The sequence below is a fragment of the Bubalus bubalis genome, chromosome 10 (assembly GCF_019923935.1).
Source record: "Bubalus bubalis isolate 160015118507 breed Murrah chromosome 10, NDDB_SH_1, whole genome shotgun sequence".
Taxonomy (NCBI): domain Eukaryota; kingdom Metazoa; phylum Chordata; class Mammalia; order Artiodactyla; family Bovidae; genus Bubalus; species Bubalus bubalis.
Genome location: NC_059166.1, coordinates 49884594 through 49901554, shown reverse-complemented (window position 1 = coordinate 49901554; position 16961 = coordinate 49884594). Strand labels below are relative to the sequence as shown.

The window sequence follows — 16961 nt, the reverse complement described above, 5'->3', positions numbered from 1 at the left end:
TTTCGCTATCCATTTTCCAGGAAGTGATGGGACCAGATGCCATGATCTTAGTTTTCTGAATGTTGAGTTTTAAGTCAACTTTTTCACACTCCTCTTTCACTTTGCTATGGGATGCTCCAAAAGCCATTCTGAAAGGGATATTTGTAGTCATAAAATGAAGATGTTAAGAAATGGGAAAACTTACAAAGAAACAATCTGGCTTTATACCTTGAGGAGCTAATGCATGACAAGAGGATCAAGAACATCCTTTGGCACTGGGAAAACTGGATAGCCATACACAGAAAAGAAAGTTGAGTCTATCCTATACTACTCACAAGAAGCACCTTCAAAGAGATCAAAGACTTAAAATTATAAGACAGACCTGATATAAAACTCCCTGAAGTAAACACAGGAAAGAAGATCCTTGACACTGGTCTTGGCACTGATATTTTGCATATGACACCAAAAGCACAAATAAAAAAAGAAAAAAATCTTAAAGTAGGACTATATCAATCTTAAAAGCTTCTGCAGAGCAAAAGCAGCAATAACACAATTAAAAGATATATACTGAATAGGAGAAATTATTTTGCATATCATATAATAAATATGGGGTTAATAGCCATCATTTACAAAAATTCATATAACTCAGTAACAAAAGGACTCTTGCCTGGAAATCTCATGGATGGAGGAGCCTGGTAGGCTGCAATCCATGGGGTCGTGAAGAGTCGGACACAACTGAGTGACTTCACTTTCATTTTTCACTTTCATGCACTGGAGAAGGAAATGGCAACCCACTCCAGTGTTCTTGCCTGGAGAATTCCAGGGACAGCGGAGCCTGGTGGGCTGCTGTCTGTGGGGTTGCACAGAGTTGGACAGAGTCAGACACAACTGAGGTGATGTAGCACCAGCAGCAGCAGCAGCAACAGTAACAAAAACCAGGCCTTTTTCCAAAGAAGATTTACAAATGGCCAACAGATATATGAAAAAATTACTAATCACCTGGAAAATATTTACAAGTCAAAACCACAGTGAGATACCCTTTTGTACCTGTATCAACAGCTACCATCAAAAAAACAAGACATAACAAGTGTTATTGAAGATATAGAGAAAAGAGAATCCTCTTATACTCTATCAATGTAAACTGACACAGTCACTATGAAGAACAGTATGGAGGGTCCTTAAAAAAACTAAAACTAGAAATACTAGATGACTCAGTAATCCAACTCCTGGGCATACACCTGGAGAAAATGATATTCAAAAGGATGCACGCACCCAGTGTTCACTGCAGCAACCTAAATTTTCATCAACAGAGGAATGGATAAAGAAGTGGCACATAAACACAATGGATTACGCAGCCATAAAAAGGAACAAAATTGTGCCATTAGTGGAGACATGGATGGACCTAGAGACTGTTGTAGAGCACGAAGTAAGTCAGAAAAGCTAATATCGTATATTAAGGCATATATGTGCAATCTAGAAAAATGGTATAGATGAACTATTTGCAAAGTAGAAATAGAGACAAAGACATAGAGAACAAATGTATGGATACCAAGAGGTGAAGAGGGAGTGAAACTGATTGGGAGATTGGGACTGACATTTGTACACACTATGTGTGAAACAGGTAACTGATGAGGCCTACTATAGCACAGGGAACTCTATTCAGTGCTCTGTGGTGACCTACATGGGAAGGACATCCAAAACTGGGGGAATATATGTATAGGTATGGCTGATTCACTTTGCTGTGCAACAGAAACACTACAAAGCAACTATACTCCAATTAAAACAAAAAGTCATCTCGCACAAAGTTGATATATAATAGATTCACAGGTTTCTGTATTATTTTGTTCATGAAAAAATCTTACGTGTTTCTCTACCCATATCAGCTTAACAGTGAGTTGGCACCTTTTGAAGACTCAGAAATATTTAAGAACACTCAATTTCTCCTTTTGGCCCTAGTGGTAGAGACACTAAGAAGACAGAATCAAAACAGGGAGAGTTTTATAAATGGTATACTAATGAGTTGAATTTTCATACACTTGACTACATATTTTTCTATATTATTTATCTGTGGGACATGATTCTATGTAAATACATGTAACTGAAGTGCCAGAAATTAGAGGGAAGAAAAAGTTGATGGGAAGAGGGGAAAACAGTAGTAATACTTTGTGACTTCCCATCACTTAAAGGTGCATATTTTAAATGTGAGACCAATCATAAAATGAAGGAATATATCTAATAAGTCAGAAAAGAATATAAAATGGACTAAACATTTTCAATACAAGTAGAGGCAGAAAAAATTGGGCGAAGGACTTGAACAGATGTGATAAATGGAAGACAAATAGCAAAATGAAACATGTAAAATAAACTATATCAATATTAAAATAAATGAAATAAACAGGTGTTAAAAAAGAAGAGATTGTCAAACTAGTTGTTTTTTTTTTTTTAAAGACCAAATTATATGCTACATGCCTAAAATTTGAAACAGTACAAATGTGCACCAAAATAAATGCAGAAACAAAGTGCTATAGTTATACAATGGAATATGACTAGGCAATAATGACTAAATTTCAAAATAGCATGCTAAGTAAAAGACTACCCCCGACACACATCACTTCAGTTCAGTCGCTCAGTCGTGTCCGACTCTTTGCGACCCCATGAATCTCACCACGCCAGGCCTCCCTGTCCATCACCAAATCCCAGAGTTCACTCAGACTCACGTCCATCAAGTCAGTGATGCCATCCAGCCATCTCATCCTCTGTCGTCCCCTTCCCCTCCTGCCCGCAATCCCTCCCAGCATCAGAGTCTTTTCCAATGAGTCAACTCTTCACATGAGGTGGCCAAAATACTGGAGTTTCAGCTTTAGCATCACTCCTTCCAAAGAAATCCCAGGGCTGATCTCCTTCAGAATGGACTGGTTGGATCTCCTTGCAGTCCAAGGGACTCCCAAGAGTCTTCTCCAACACCACAGTTCAAAAACATCAATTCTTCCATGCTCAGCTTTCCTCACAGTCCAACTCTCACATCCATACATGACCACTGGAAAAACCATAGCCCTGAATAGACGGACCTTTGTTGGCAAAGTAATGTCTCTGCTTTTCAATATGCTATCTAGGTTGGTCATAACTTTTCTTCCTAGGAGTAAGCGTCTTTTAATTTCATGGCTGCAGTCACCATCTGCAGTGATTTTGGAGCCCAAAAAATAAAGTCTGACACTGTTTCCACTGTTTCTCCATCTATTTGCCATGGAGTGATGGGACCAGATTCCATGATCTTAGTTTTCTGAATGTTGAGTTTTAAGCCAACTTTTTCACTCTCCTCTTTCACTTTCATCAAGAGGCTTTTTAGTTCCTCTTCACTCTCTGCCATGAGGGTGGTATCATCTGCATATCTGAGATTATTGATATTTCTCTCAGCAATCTTGATTCCAGCTTGTGCTTCTTCCAGTCCAGCATTTCTCATGATTTACTACTCTGCATATAAGTTAAATAAGCAGGGTGACAGTATACAGCCTTGACGAACTCCTTTTCCTATTTGGAACCAGTCTATTGTTCCATGTCCAGTTCTAACTGTTGCTTCCTGACCTGCATACAGATTTCTCAGGAAGCAGGTCAGGTGGTCTGGTATTCCCATCTCTTTCAGAATTTTCCACAGTTTATTGTGATCCACACAGTCAAAGGCTTCGGCATAGTCAATAAAACAGAAATAGATGTTTTTCTGGAACCCTCTTGCTTTTTCGATGATCCAGCGGATGTTGGCAATTTGATCTCTGGTTCCTCTGCCTTTTCTAAAACCAGCTTGAACATCTGGAAGTTCACGGTTCACGTATTGCTGAAGCCAAGCTTGTAGAATTTTGAGCATTACTTTACTAGCGTGTGAGATGAGTGCAATTGTGCGGCAGTTTGAGCATTCTTTGGCATTGCCTTTCTTTGGCATTGGAATGAAAACTGACCTTTTCCAGTCCTGTGGCCACTGCTGAGTTTTCCAAATTTGCTGGCATATTGAGTGCAGCACTTTCACAGCATCATCTTTCAGGATTTGAAATAGCTCAACTGGAATTCCATCACCTCCACTAGCTTTGTTCATAGTGATGCTTTCTAAGGCCCACTTGACTTCACATTCCAGGATGTCTGGCTCTAGGTCAGTGATCACACCATCGTGATTATCTTGGTAATGAAGATCTTTTTTGTACAGTTCTGTGTATTTTTGCCACATCTTCTTAGTATCTTCTTCTTATGGTTAGGTCAATATCATTTCTGTCCTTTATCAAGCCCATCTTTGCATGAAATGTTCTCTTGGTATCTCTAATTTTCTTGAAGAGATCTCTAGTCTTTCCCATTCTGTTGTTTTCCTCTATTTCTTTGCACTGATCACTGAGGAAGGCTTTCTTATCTCTTCTTGCTATTCTTTGGAACTCTGCATTCAGATGCTTATATCTTTCCTTTTCTCCTATGCTTTTCACTTCTCTTCTTTTCACAGCTATTTGTAAGGCCTCCTCACACAGCCATTTTACTTTTTTGCATTTCTTTCAATGGGGATGGTCTTGATCCCTGTCTCCTGTACAATGTCACGAACCCCCGTCCATAGTTCATCAGGCACTCTATCTATCAGATCTAGTCCCTTAAATCTATTTCTCACTCCACTGTATAATCATAAGGGATTTGATTTAGGTCATACCTGAATGGTCTAGTGGTTTTCCCTACTTTCTTCAATTTCAGTCCGAATTTGGCAATAAGGAGTTCATGATCTGAGCCACAGTCAGCTCCTGGTCTTGATTTTGTTGACTGTATAGAGCTTCTCCATCTTTGGCTGCAAAGAATATAATCAATCTGATTTCGGAATTGACCATCTGGTGATGTCCATGTGTAGAGTCTTGTCTTGTATTGTTGGAAGAGGGTGTGTGCTATGACCAGTGCATTCTCTTGGCAAAACTGTATTAGTCTTTGCCCTGCTTCATTCCGTATTCCAAGTCCAAGGTTGCCTGTTACTCTAGGTGTTTCTTGACTTCCTACTTTTGCATCCCAGTCCCCTACAATGAAAAGGACATCTTTTTTCGGTGTTAGTTCTAAAAGGTCTTGTAGGTCTTCCTAGAACTCTTCAACTTCAGCTTCTTCAATGTTACTGGTTGGGGCATAGACTTGGATTACTGTGATATTGAATGGTTTGCCTTGGAAACGAACAGAGATCATTCTGTCGTTTTTGAGATTGCATCCAAGTACTGCATTTCGGACTCTTTTGTTGACCATGATGGCTACTCCACTTCTTCTGAGGGATTCCTGCCCGCAGTAGTAGATATAATGGTCATCTGAGTTAAATTCACCCATTCCAGTCCATTTTAGTTTGCTGATTCCTAGAATGTCAACGTTCACTCTTGCTATCTCTTGTTTGACCACTTCCAATTTGCCTTGATTCATGGACCTGACATTCCAGGTTCCTATGCAATATTGCTCTTTACAGCATCAGACCTTGCTTCTATCACCAGTCACATCTACAAGTAGGTATTGTTTTTGCTTTGGCTCCATCCCTTCATTCTTTCTGGAGTTATTTCTCCACTGATCTCCAGTAGCATATTGGGTACCTACTGACTTGGGGAGTTCCTCTTTCAGTATCCTATCATTTTGCCTTTTCATGGGGTTCTCAAGGCAAGAATACTGAAGTGGTTTGCCATTCCCTTCTCCAGTGGACCACATTCTGTCAGACCTCTCCACCGTGACCCGCCCATCTTGGGTGGCCCCACAGGCATGGCTTAGTTTCAATGAGTTAGACAAGGCTGTGGTCCTAGTGTGATTAGATTGACTAGTTTTCTTTGAGTATGGTTTCAGTGTGTCTGCCCTCTGATGCCCTCTTGCAACATCTACCATCTTACTTGGGTTTCTCTTACCTTGGACGTGGATACACACAAATATTTAATGATTCTATTTTTATATAATAGTAAAACATTTACAACAACTACTCTATATGATACATAGTTTCCTTGAATGTAGGGAGAGCTAAATAGCAGACAAAAATTTGGGGGCTATAGAATATTTTACTTCATAATTGGGGCGGTATCTACACAGAAGTATAACATAAAGTGAGAGAATTCATTGTATCTTATGTCAATCATAATTTAATAAAATTTACAAAGTATTAAATTAGAAATCAATAAAAATACACCCAGAAATTTTAGTGTTAACATAACAACAGTTTAATCTAGAGTTTGTAAGTTTAAAATTATAAACTTATAACACGAGACTAATTAATAATTTCTGACCCCATGGACTATAGTCCACCAGGCTCCTCTGTCCATGGGATTTTCCTAGCAAGAATACTGGTGTGGGTTTCCATTTCCTTCTCCAGGGTATCTTTCCAACCCAGGGATCGAACCCCTGTCTCCTGCATTGCAGGCAAAATGTTTGCCACTGAGCCAGCAGGTAAGGTCAATTAGTAATTAATGTTCTACAAAAATGTACTTATATATTCACATACATATCTAAAATACTTACCAATTGAAGCTGAGTACATTTGTTTCATGTGAGTTTCAATGACAGAAGGATCCCGAGAGCTGTAACTTCCCAACTCAGGATAAAACCTGGAGCCAATGTCATCAGGGGGGTTGTGCTTCCCTTTGGGATATTTCTTGGTTATCTGAGGGTCCCAGTGTGAGAGAACTGGATGGTTCCAATGTATATATTTACCATCAAATTGTGGATTTCCATACCAACTGTAATAAAATACATGTAAGTAATAATTCAGAGGTGGCGTTTCTTCTGGATGAGGTTCAGAGGCTACAGAAGCTTTCACAGAGATTTCCTCAGCTTTTAAGTTCTTGATGTTTGTTTCACTGCTGATTTTGTCACTCTTTTGGGAATCAAAAACTTTCGTCAAATGAGTTTGTTGCCGGATTTCTGGCAGAAGGTCAAGTCCAAAAGGATCTCCAAAAGCTGCTTTATTTGGTCTCAGCATTTTTAAACCCATCATCAGAGAGAAAATAAATAGAATAAAAAGTGACAAAATGAAGCAAGTCCTTCTTCGAAATTTTGCCATGATGTCATCCTTTAAACTCCAAAATGGTAAATGTTTAGCTGTAATGTATTGAAAAACAACTATTAGTAAGTGGTATTAATAATATTTTCCAATAATTCAAAAGGAAAACTAAAATTCATAAAGTTTGTTACACTGAAAAATTTTAAAGAGTATTATGATGTTAATTATATAATCAAACATTAATAGCTACAGAAAGAATCTATACATAATTAGACTGAATAGCAGTATTTATTTGGAAATATTACAATTACATTTTTGTCAGATAAAGATTTTAAGCATGTTTTTTAAAAAGTAAATATATTCTTCATCCTTTGGACAGATTTTACATATACTGATATAGAAAAGAAACATTCCACCCAGAGACTAAAATTTTCTAAATATAAAATAAAAACTTCAGATATAAAAAGGAAATATTTAGGAATATATAAAAAGCCTAGTCATTCAACAAACTTATTATTTGACTGCCTCAATTATAATCACCTTTTTCCCCCCACCCCATTTCACCAACTCAAGTGTTATACTCAATTTTGATCTTGTCTCTCATCTCGCATTATGGAATAAATTACACACATCAGAATTTTATGTCCCATGTGTTCCTTAAACATTTTTAAAATTTACCTCCTTTTGTCTCTCTATGGTTCAGTCTGAATATCTTCTTCTGAACTATCTTCAATTTCCTGACTCTCTTCAGTGGCAACTAATTTCAGTTATAAATTTAGTCTTAAAATTTTCATTTAATTCTTCTCAAAGATATCAGTTTTATGCTAAAATTTCCTATTCCTTGAATTTTGTAATACCATTTATTTAAAGTCTACCTCTAATAACCTGAATTTGAATCTTAGGATTCTGTTTCTACTGCCTGTTTGGTTTTTCCTCTTAATATCCAGACAGTAACTATTTTTTGTATAGGCTAAATTATTATTTTTACTAAATGCTATACATAGAATATGAAAAATTTCAGAGATAATGTGAGGCTCTACATGTCATCTTCCTTCAAAGAAAGCTTATTTTTATTTCTTGAAGACTTTAGGGTAGAAGAAGGTTATCTTAGTATAATCACATTGGAAGGGCTGGTGCTGAAGCTGAAGCTCCAATACTTTGGACACGTGATGCAAACAGCTAACTCATTCGAAAAGACTATGATGCTGGCAAAGATTGAGGTCAAGAGAAGAGGGCAACAGAGGATGAGATGGTTGGATGGCACCACTAACTCAAACAGACATGAGTTTGAGCAAACTGAGGGAGATAGTGAAGAACAGGGAAGCCTAGTGTGCTATAGTTCATGGGGTCACAAAAAGTTGGACACAACTTAATGATTGAACAACAGCAATCACAGATGGAAATCTTCAAAACTGGGTTTGCTGCTGCTGCTAAGTCGCTTCAGTCGTGTCCGACTCCATGCGACCCCATAGACGGCAGCCCACCAGGCTCCTCTGTCCATGGGATTCTCCAGGCAAGAACACTGGAGTGGGTTGCCATTTCCTCCTCCAACGTATGAGAGTGAAAAGTGAAAGTGAAGTCGCTCAGTCGTGTCCGACTCTTAGCAACCTCATGGACTGCAACCTACCAGGCTCCTCCGTCCATGGGATTTTCCAGGCAAGAGTACTGGAGTGGGGTGCCATTGCCTTCTCCAAAACTGGGTTTAAGCCCTTGCAAATATTTGGTGTATTTCTGATTCATCTTTACTCCATTATACTTACAGGTTCTGAAATCAGAGTCACAAGTATTTACCAAGATTCCTTCTCTAGGATGGGCTTTAGAAGGGCCCTGAATTCCAATTTTGGTCCCCAAAGAGCCATGAAACTACCGAAAGCTCTTTTCATTTTCTCAGCTGCCATTTTTTCCTTATATTCCCAGCTTCTCTGATGCTACTTTTGAAGCAGAGGTTTTAAATAATGCCCCTATTTCCCACCTTAATCTCTCAAAGAATAATGTAAGTTGTAGGGTTCAGAATCATTCAAATGTTCATATAATCCCACCTGAATTCGCTTATATCCTTAGTGTAATAAAAGACTTTCTATACCTAAGACTCAAAATTCAGATGCAATAAATAAAAAAAAAATATTAACTACATAAATTTTTAAATATATATATATCAAAAAACACCACAAAATAAAGTGAAAAGACAACTGACAATCTTAATGAAAATATTTGAAAGATCTTCTGTATCATTCAATATTAGAAAAATGTAAATTAAAACCACACAAATGTAACATTTCTTATCTATGAGGTTGGCAAAAAATAAAAAGCATGAAACTACATCCTGTTGGCAAGAACACTGAGAAAATAATCACTCTTATGCATTGATAGTGAATGAAATCTGTACAACCTTTTTTGGAATTTGGCAGTATATAACAAAATTACACATCCATTTTCCTTTGATTCAAGACTCCTACTTCACAGAATTTACCTTGAAAATCCACAACCAATAAGTAAGTACATAAGTTAATATGCAGCATTGTTTGTTAAATACTGAGTATTCAGAAAAAATGAGGAAGGGCTCTGAGATGGACGGAAGTGATTCTGTGGATATACTGCTAAGTGAAAAAAGCAAACTGACAATAAGAAAAAACAGATTTTCCCAAGTGAGCAAAAGAAACAGAAAAACAAGAATCTAATAAGGTTGATTACCTACAGAGGGTAAAGAGAAACTGAAAAATACAGGGTGATTAAAACAGGGTAGAAGTGTGGATAATGAAACTAACTGAGTATAACTTTTTATATAGGTTTGTCATTTTAAGTTATGTTACATTTCACATACTCAAAACAAACAAAATATATTAAAGGTTAAATTCCAGTTAATAAGTAAATTTTTTATGCTATGATGAAGGCTAGCAATTCTTAAAATATTTAATGTGCATTGTAAAAATAAGCAATATAAGCCAGAAAATGGGGCTCAGGTTGTTTACTGACAAAAAAAGAAAAAAGTGTTACAAACAGAAAGTAGGAAGCTAAAATGAAACTTGTGTTGTCAGACTGCAATTGGCAGTATCAATATGGATGCATGGCTTTTAAAAGATAAACAAATTCATGTGTAGGGATGGGTAAATGGGTGTGTACACATACAAATACATGCACATTATTTCCTAGTTCTGTCCACTGAGAGTCTAAAACCAAAGAAATCCTTGCAGCAATAAACCCATCTGATGCCAAGATTTTGTATTTTACATATCCTTCTCTACTTAATAGAACCAGGTTGATTTCAAGAATGTGGCTAAGAAAGTACAAGATGAGCTTGGAACAACTTGTAAAGGAAAATCAGCCTGAAATGAAAACCAGTATGGCCTGAAAATCAGGAATTACTCAAAAAACGTAGAGATATGTTCATAGGACACAGTAAAGAGGCAACTACTGACTAAATCTGGGACGCTTTCAACATCAAAATTATGAATAAGAATAATAAATTACAGACATAAAATAAGACTTTATGAATCTATACTGATATTTTTAAAATGTGAAAATAAATAAATGGAATAAAAAAGATAATGGAATACCAATTAATAAATTTAGATGGAATAATGGAATTAGACTATCACCACTTGGCTACTACTATATCAAGCAAGAATCATTAATGGATATTAATGAGGGGTTCAAAGAAATAGGGTTTATGAGAAACAGGATATCTACATATTGGCAGAGTATCCCTCGCCCCCAAAATATACCAAATTAACTACAAAGGGAGATATATACAGCAACTTAACAGTGCGGAACCTAGTAGACACCACCTTACACAAGTGATCAAAATTAACTTTATCAGTTGATTTGAATAAATAGATTAACATGAGTCTATAGAGTGAATGCCCTAAGAAAAACATACAATCATTGCTGCAGTATTTCTGTCAACATTAATCTGGATCTAATCATGAAGAAACATCACACAATATATTAAGATACTCTCATACACATATAGGAGAAGGCAATGGCACCCCACTCCAGTGCCCTTGTCTGGAAAATCCCATGGACAGAGGAGCCTGGAAGGCTGCAGTCCACGGGGTCGCTGAAGGTCGGACATGACTGAGTGACTTCACTTTCACTTTTCACTTTCATGCATTGGAGAAGGAAATGGCAACCCACTCCAGTGTTCTTGCCTGGAGAACCCCAGGGACGGGGGAGCCTGGTGGGCTGCCATCTATGGGGTCGCACAGAGTCGGACACGACTGAAGTGACTTAGCAGTAGCAGTAGCAGCATACACGTATATGTACCTACACATATATGTATACATATATGCATATGTACACATATTACATACAATGTGTATGTAAAATTATATACAATGTAATATATAAGTGTGTGTGTCTGTGTCACAATAAAGCAAATGTTTACAGCAAAATATTACCATTTGGTGAATCTACAGGAAAAATATACAGAGATTTTCAAGTTGTTTATTTTTTGAAACTTTTAAGTCTAAAATCATTTAAGAACAGGTAAGAAAGGAAAACAGCTATCACCAGCAAACTGGAGGACATGAACTCTTAATATAAACCTGCTTATTTCCAGGAAGGACCAACCCATACACTGCACTGCAGGACTCTAGGGAGTTAACATTCCTTTGTATGGAATGTGACAGTCTTGTGCATAGGAATAAAGGGATGATATAACCATTCTGACCTGCCTCTATGATTTGTTGTCCTAAAATTTCAAAGTTGACAAAATGAAAACAAATCCTTCCCTTTACTTAAAGAAACTGAGAATTACTGACAAGTCATTAAGTAGGAAAAAAAAATATGGATGTAATAGGAGCTCAACTATATTAAGGAGACAGAGAGGAAAGAAGTGCACTTAAACAAGCATAATGACTACCTGTGGGTAATCATTTACTTAGTGATATTCTCTTATGCTGTCTTCTAAAGTTAGAACATAATATTTCATAAGGAAGAAAAATTTATATGGAATAGGTATTTTAATAGGCTCCCTCCTTTACCTCTAAATCTATTTCTCTTTTCCTTTCATATTAGTTCCAATAAGTCTAATCTACCTAAATAAAGAGAGGCCTCCTGTGCTTAAAATTTGGACTCTGCGGTTCAAATTCTGGCTGGGCTTTTTTTAGCCATTTCACCTATATAAGTGACTTGAAAATTTCCCTTCCTTTCTCATCTTTACAATGAGTTATTACCTCACTCAAAGGATTTTTATGAGGATGAAATAAGTTAATATTACAAAATCCTTGGAATCATTTCTGGCTTTGTTATTAAAGATAGGTGTCTGGCAAGCAATCAGTTAACTCACAGTTTACTCTCTCTAAATACCTATTCTCCATATGGCTAATTTCTGGACTAATCCACTAATCCATCAAGACAAAGCTAAACTGTTGCCTCTTCGTGATACTTCTCCCAATGATTCCAAACTGAAAAATACTCACTTTCCCATATAGTCTATTATGACACTATTATCTACTTTTTAAATTGGCATTTATCTATTGCACCATGCTATTTAATGCATTACACATCCTATTAGATTGTTCCATAAGATCCAAAAATGGAGTCCTTATCTTTACAATATAGTAGAACCCAATATATCTTATATTTAGTCAATGACCATTAAATGTTCAACTTAGAAAATTTAATTTCTGGCCCTTTTGTTTTTGACATTGGTATCTATTGGGGCAGTATGTGTACAAACAGGTTCTACAGACTATACATATAGTTGACATGCCCAGTCTATACTGAACATATTATATAGGAAGAATCATAGCTAAATAGATAGATCCAATAATTTTTAAAATCCATTTTATTAAAAATTATTGTGTCCAAATTAGCAAAACAATGAAACTTGAGATGCCTAACAGGTCTAATGATCTTTAGTAGAAAAACTGTGGTGGAACTACTTAATTGGTTTCAACACAAAAAAGTTCCAGAAGTCACCTCAGAGGAAAAAAGTTCCAAGTTAATTACCGATGTATAGATTTCCAAAGGAGTAACCTACTCAATACTTAGGGTATTAGATAAGAGACAATCTAGCATCTTCAAAGGGCACATGATAAAATAACACACAGAAGTAATACACTTGTTCTTTTGAAACTCTACGGCTTCTACTTTTGCTTTTTGTGATTTGGAGGTCTTTCAGTCTTTGAAATGATTGACTTTAACTTGTAGGTCTAGCGAGATATAAGAGATCCAGAATCACTGTGATACTATGATTTCAAAAAGGATTACCTCCCATCCTGCTATGCAGAAAGCCCCCAAGAACCTAATTTTTTAACTTTTATTATTATGTTATACAGATTTCTGATTGCTTTCTTTTTCTAGTTGTTTTCCTGACATTATTTTCTAAGAAACCATTGAAGAGAAATATAATTCTAGCTTTTGACTGTGGTGTTGGAGAAGACTCTTTAGAGTCCCTTAGACTGCAAGGAGATCAAAGCAGTCAATTCTAAAGGAAATCAGCCCTGAATATGAATTGGAAGGACTGATGCTGAAGCTCCAATACTTTGGCGACCTGATGCAAAGAAGAACTGACTCATTGGAAAAAACCCTGATGCTGGGACAGATTGAAGACAGGAGGAGAAGGGGACGACAGAGGATGAGATTGTTGGATGGCATCACCGACTCGATGGACATGAGCTTGAGCAAGCTCGGGGGGATGGTAATGTACAGTGAAGCCTGGCATGCTGCAGTCCATGGGGTCGCAGCAACTGAACTGAACTGAACTAAACTGCCAACAGAGCAGTTGCCAACTTTTTCCCAGTACCTGGGCTAACCAATCGGAGAAGGAGATGGCACCCCACTCCAGTACTCTTGCCTGGAAAATCCCATGGGTGGAGGAGCCTGGTGGGCTGCAGTCCATGGGGTCGCGAAGAGTCGGACACAACTGAGCAACTTCACTTTCACTTTTCACTTTCATGCATTGGAGAAGGAAATGGCAACCCACTCCAGTGTTCTTGCCTGGAGAATCCCAGGGACGGCTGAGCCTGGAGGGCTGCCGTCTATGGGGTTGCATAGAGTCGGACACGACTGAAGCGACTTAGCAACAGCAGCAACAGGGCTAACAAATGGCTGAGTATCCTGAGGTTAAGCAATGAGCAAAGAGCAGAGAAATACAGTTCTAGAACTCAAACTCCTCCTATTATCACACCTTCCTACATTTTAGACAAAGCAAGCTTAGAGAATACACCACCATAAATTTTGTGACAGATGAAAACTGCTGACATGTGATTATGTTTTCGCTTAAAGACGATTATCTGTTATTTCCTACTCATAAACTGTAGTCCAAATTAAATCTGAAGAAAGTTTATTTTCTTACGTACTCAATACTCATCGTGTGACTGACAGCAACAGCTCTGGTAATGTTTTATGCATAGAACCTAGAAATCCACAAGATTCCCTACACAACACTATTTTTTCAAGGTTTACATATAGTTCAATATATATGGAGCAACATACTGTCATGAAAATGATGTGCAATCGTGTGACTTAATATTACCAATATCTAGATTTTATTTTGTATTTTTCTTTCAACTATTGTCTAAATTTGGTTGTTGTTGTTTAGTTGCTAAACATGTCTGACTCTTTGCGACTCCATGAATTGTATGTAGCCCACTCCTCTGTCCATGGGATTTCCCAAGCAAGAATCCTAGAGTGAGTTCCCATTCCCTTCTCCACGGGATCTTCCCAACCCAGGGATCAAACCAGGATCTCTTGCACTGCAGGTGGATTTTTTACCACTGAGACACCTGGAAGCTCCTGTCTTAATACTTTAACATAATAACTCTTTCCAGGCTTAGTTGCCTTTTTCTGAAGTCATATAATTAACATTATCTTCCCTTGTTTTATTTTTTTAAAGTACTTCCACATTTTTCCTTAACTCATATCTGCAGGGTCTCTAACTGTTGAAACAGAAACCAACAGTCCTAACTGCCTAAATTTTCATTGGTTCCTCTGGAAAATAGGAAAAGATACTATTCCAGCAGAGTTGCATCCTTCGATTCAGCAAACGGTAACAGGCTAAAATGACAGTCCCAAACGTGGAACAGGTGAATGGAAATCGCATCTATGCGTTGGCCTCCCCACTCTCGCTCTCCTCTCCCCACGCCTCGGCGTCCGGAGACCGGAGCCTGCCACCTTCCTGCTGCAGCCCAAGCCAGGTAGGCCTCGACCTTCCCACTTGCCTCTGAGGCACAAGGCCGAGTTTGGGGACAAAAGGAAAAGGCGCTGAAAGGCTTTTCATTTACTCCTAAAATTCCCAACTTCCTGGGGAGGGAAAAATACCAAGGCGACAAGAGGTTCCGCTGCAAAACAGTGGCGGAGACGAGGCCGACAGGCTCGGGATAAAGTAGGATAGAAGACAACAAAACTAACCCTAGCAAAATTAGGTATAAGAGCAACGGAGTGGGGTTCCCGAGTTCTCGAGGCTCGCAGCGAGACGCAGCCCGCCGCGGCCGGCGCAGGGCGTTGGGGCGCAGGGTCAAAGGCCATCTGCAGGCGAGCAGATTGGCTGGCGGGTAAGAGCGCAGGCGCTGAGGGTGGTCCCAGTGCCGGCCACGACTGAACCAGCTGGGCCCAGAAATCTCCAGGTACTCACCAGGGTCTGGGATTCCAGATACCAGAAGAGGATCAGCCAGCGGAGTCGTTGAAGCTGAGAGCAGAGGTAGCCCGCTGCTGCCCGGCAGTGAGCCTGAGCAGCCCCGCCTCCCGAAGGGCGCGCGCACCGTGTACTGGAAGACCCTAGGGGCGGGGCCAGAGTGGGGTGGGGCTCGCTGAGTGGGCGGGGCTCTGGTTTTCCGGCACAGGTCACTCTGGTCTGTAAGTAATGGAAAGGGGTGTAGATGCATGCAGGGCGAGATTTTTCAGAGTTGAGTTAAAGCTGGACTCCCCGCGACCCCTTTCCCCAACCAGAGAAACCCATTCCTTAGAAACTGGTGTTCTAAGGTTCTGCTGGAAAGCTTTGAAAGGGAAAGTGAAAGTCGTTCAGTGGTGTCCGTCTCTTTGTGAATTCTCCAGGCCAGAATACTGGAGTGGGTAGCTTTTCCTTTCTCCAGGGGATCTTCCCAACCCAGGGATTGAACCCAGGTCTCCCACATTGCAGGCGGATTCTTGACCAGCTGAGCCACAAGGGAAGCAGAGGTATCCAAAAGTTCCTTTTAACTGGATTACATTGGCAGTTTTCAAACATTGTAAATTAGAGAACATCTTGCCCTCCAAAAAAATAGATATAGATCTCTCTCTATATATATGAAACTTTACTTGGAAGCTAAAAGACAGAAATGACACTTATTATTTGCAAACAGATTGCGTAAAATCACGTATTGGAATGCTTTTAGAAATAACTGAAAATAATGAGGCAGCTGTGAAGAAAAAGAACTTTTGAAATAGCGGTTACAGCTGAAGGTTTTCACTTTACATTAGAAACCAAGAGAATTCTCTCTTGTTTGGTTACCTAGAAGCAAGGAAATCCTCACTGACAGTCTAGAAGTTGCTGATACGAACATTTTGTAAGAGTTCTTCTTTAAATCTCACTGGATTTTCTAAACAAATGTTAATTGTGAAATATATATATATATGTGAATGTATCCCATATGTGCACATTTTAAAGGATAATAATAAAAAAGAATACCCAGGTACTCACTACAGACAGGAAGATCCAGAAAAGTGCCAGCATTTTTGAAGACTTCTAAGAGGCCTCTTTAAAACTTTTTCCATCCCAGCCAGAAATAATTATTACTCTGAATTTTATATTACTCATTTACTTGCTCTTTTTGAAAATATTTATGTATGTAATTCCCTAAAAATATAGCTATCCTGGTATTGTATTTTGATCTAATAAGTTTACACTACATTTTTCCCTCTTTTTTTCACTGCACATTCAGTTTTTGAGGTTCATCTACACATAAATCCATTTCACATGAACTGGACTGTCACATCATTATTTGTAACACCCACACTATTGTTGATTACTATTGTAATCAACCTACACTGATTGTTATAATCAGATGGTGGTAGCATCTGATTGATCTTTTAATTT

General features: G+C 38.3%; 1 protein-coding gene across 1 annotated transcript in view; it reads right to left on the bottom strand.

The window, feature by feature from the left end:
• The window catches only part of MANEA (mannosidase endo-alpha), a 72907-nt gene extending 57229 nt beyond the window's left edge, over window positions 1-15678 (bottom strand). Inside the window, exons 1-2 of the mRNA XM_025294612.3 lie at window positions 15522-15678; window positions 6463-7041 (exon numbers count right to left, since the gene is read on the bottom strand). Of these exons, the coding sequence (XP_025150397.2) occupies window positions 6463-7003 (541 nt within the window). The 5' untranslated portion in view covers window positions 7004-7041; window positions 15522-15678. The remainder of the gene's footprint in view (window positions 1-6462; window positions 7042-15521) is intronic.
• Window positions 15679-16961: the final 1283 nt, after the last annotated feature.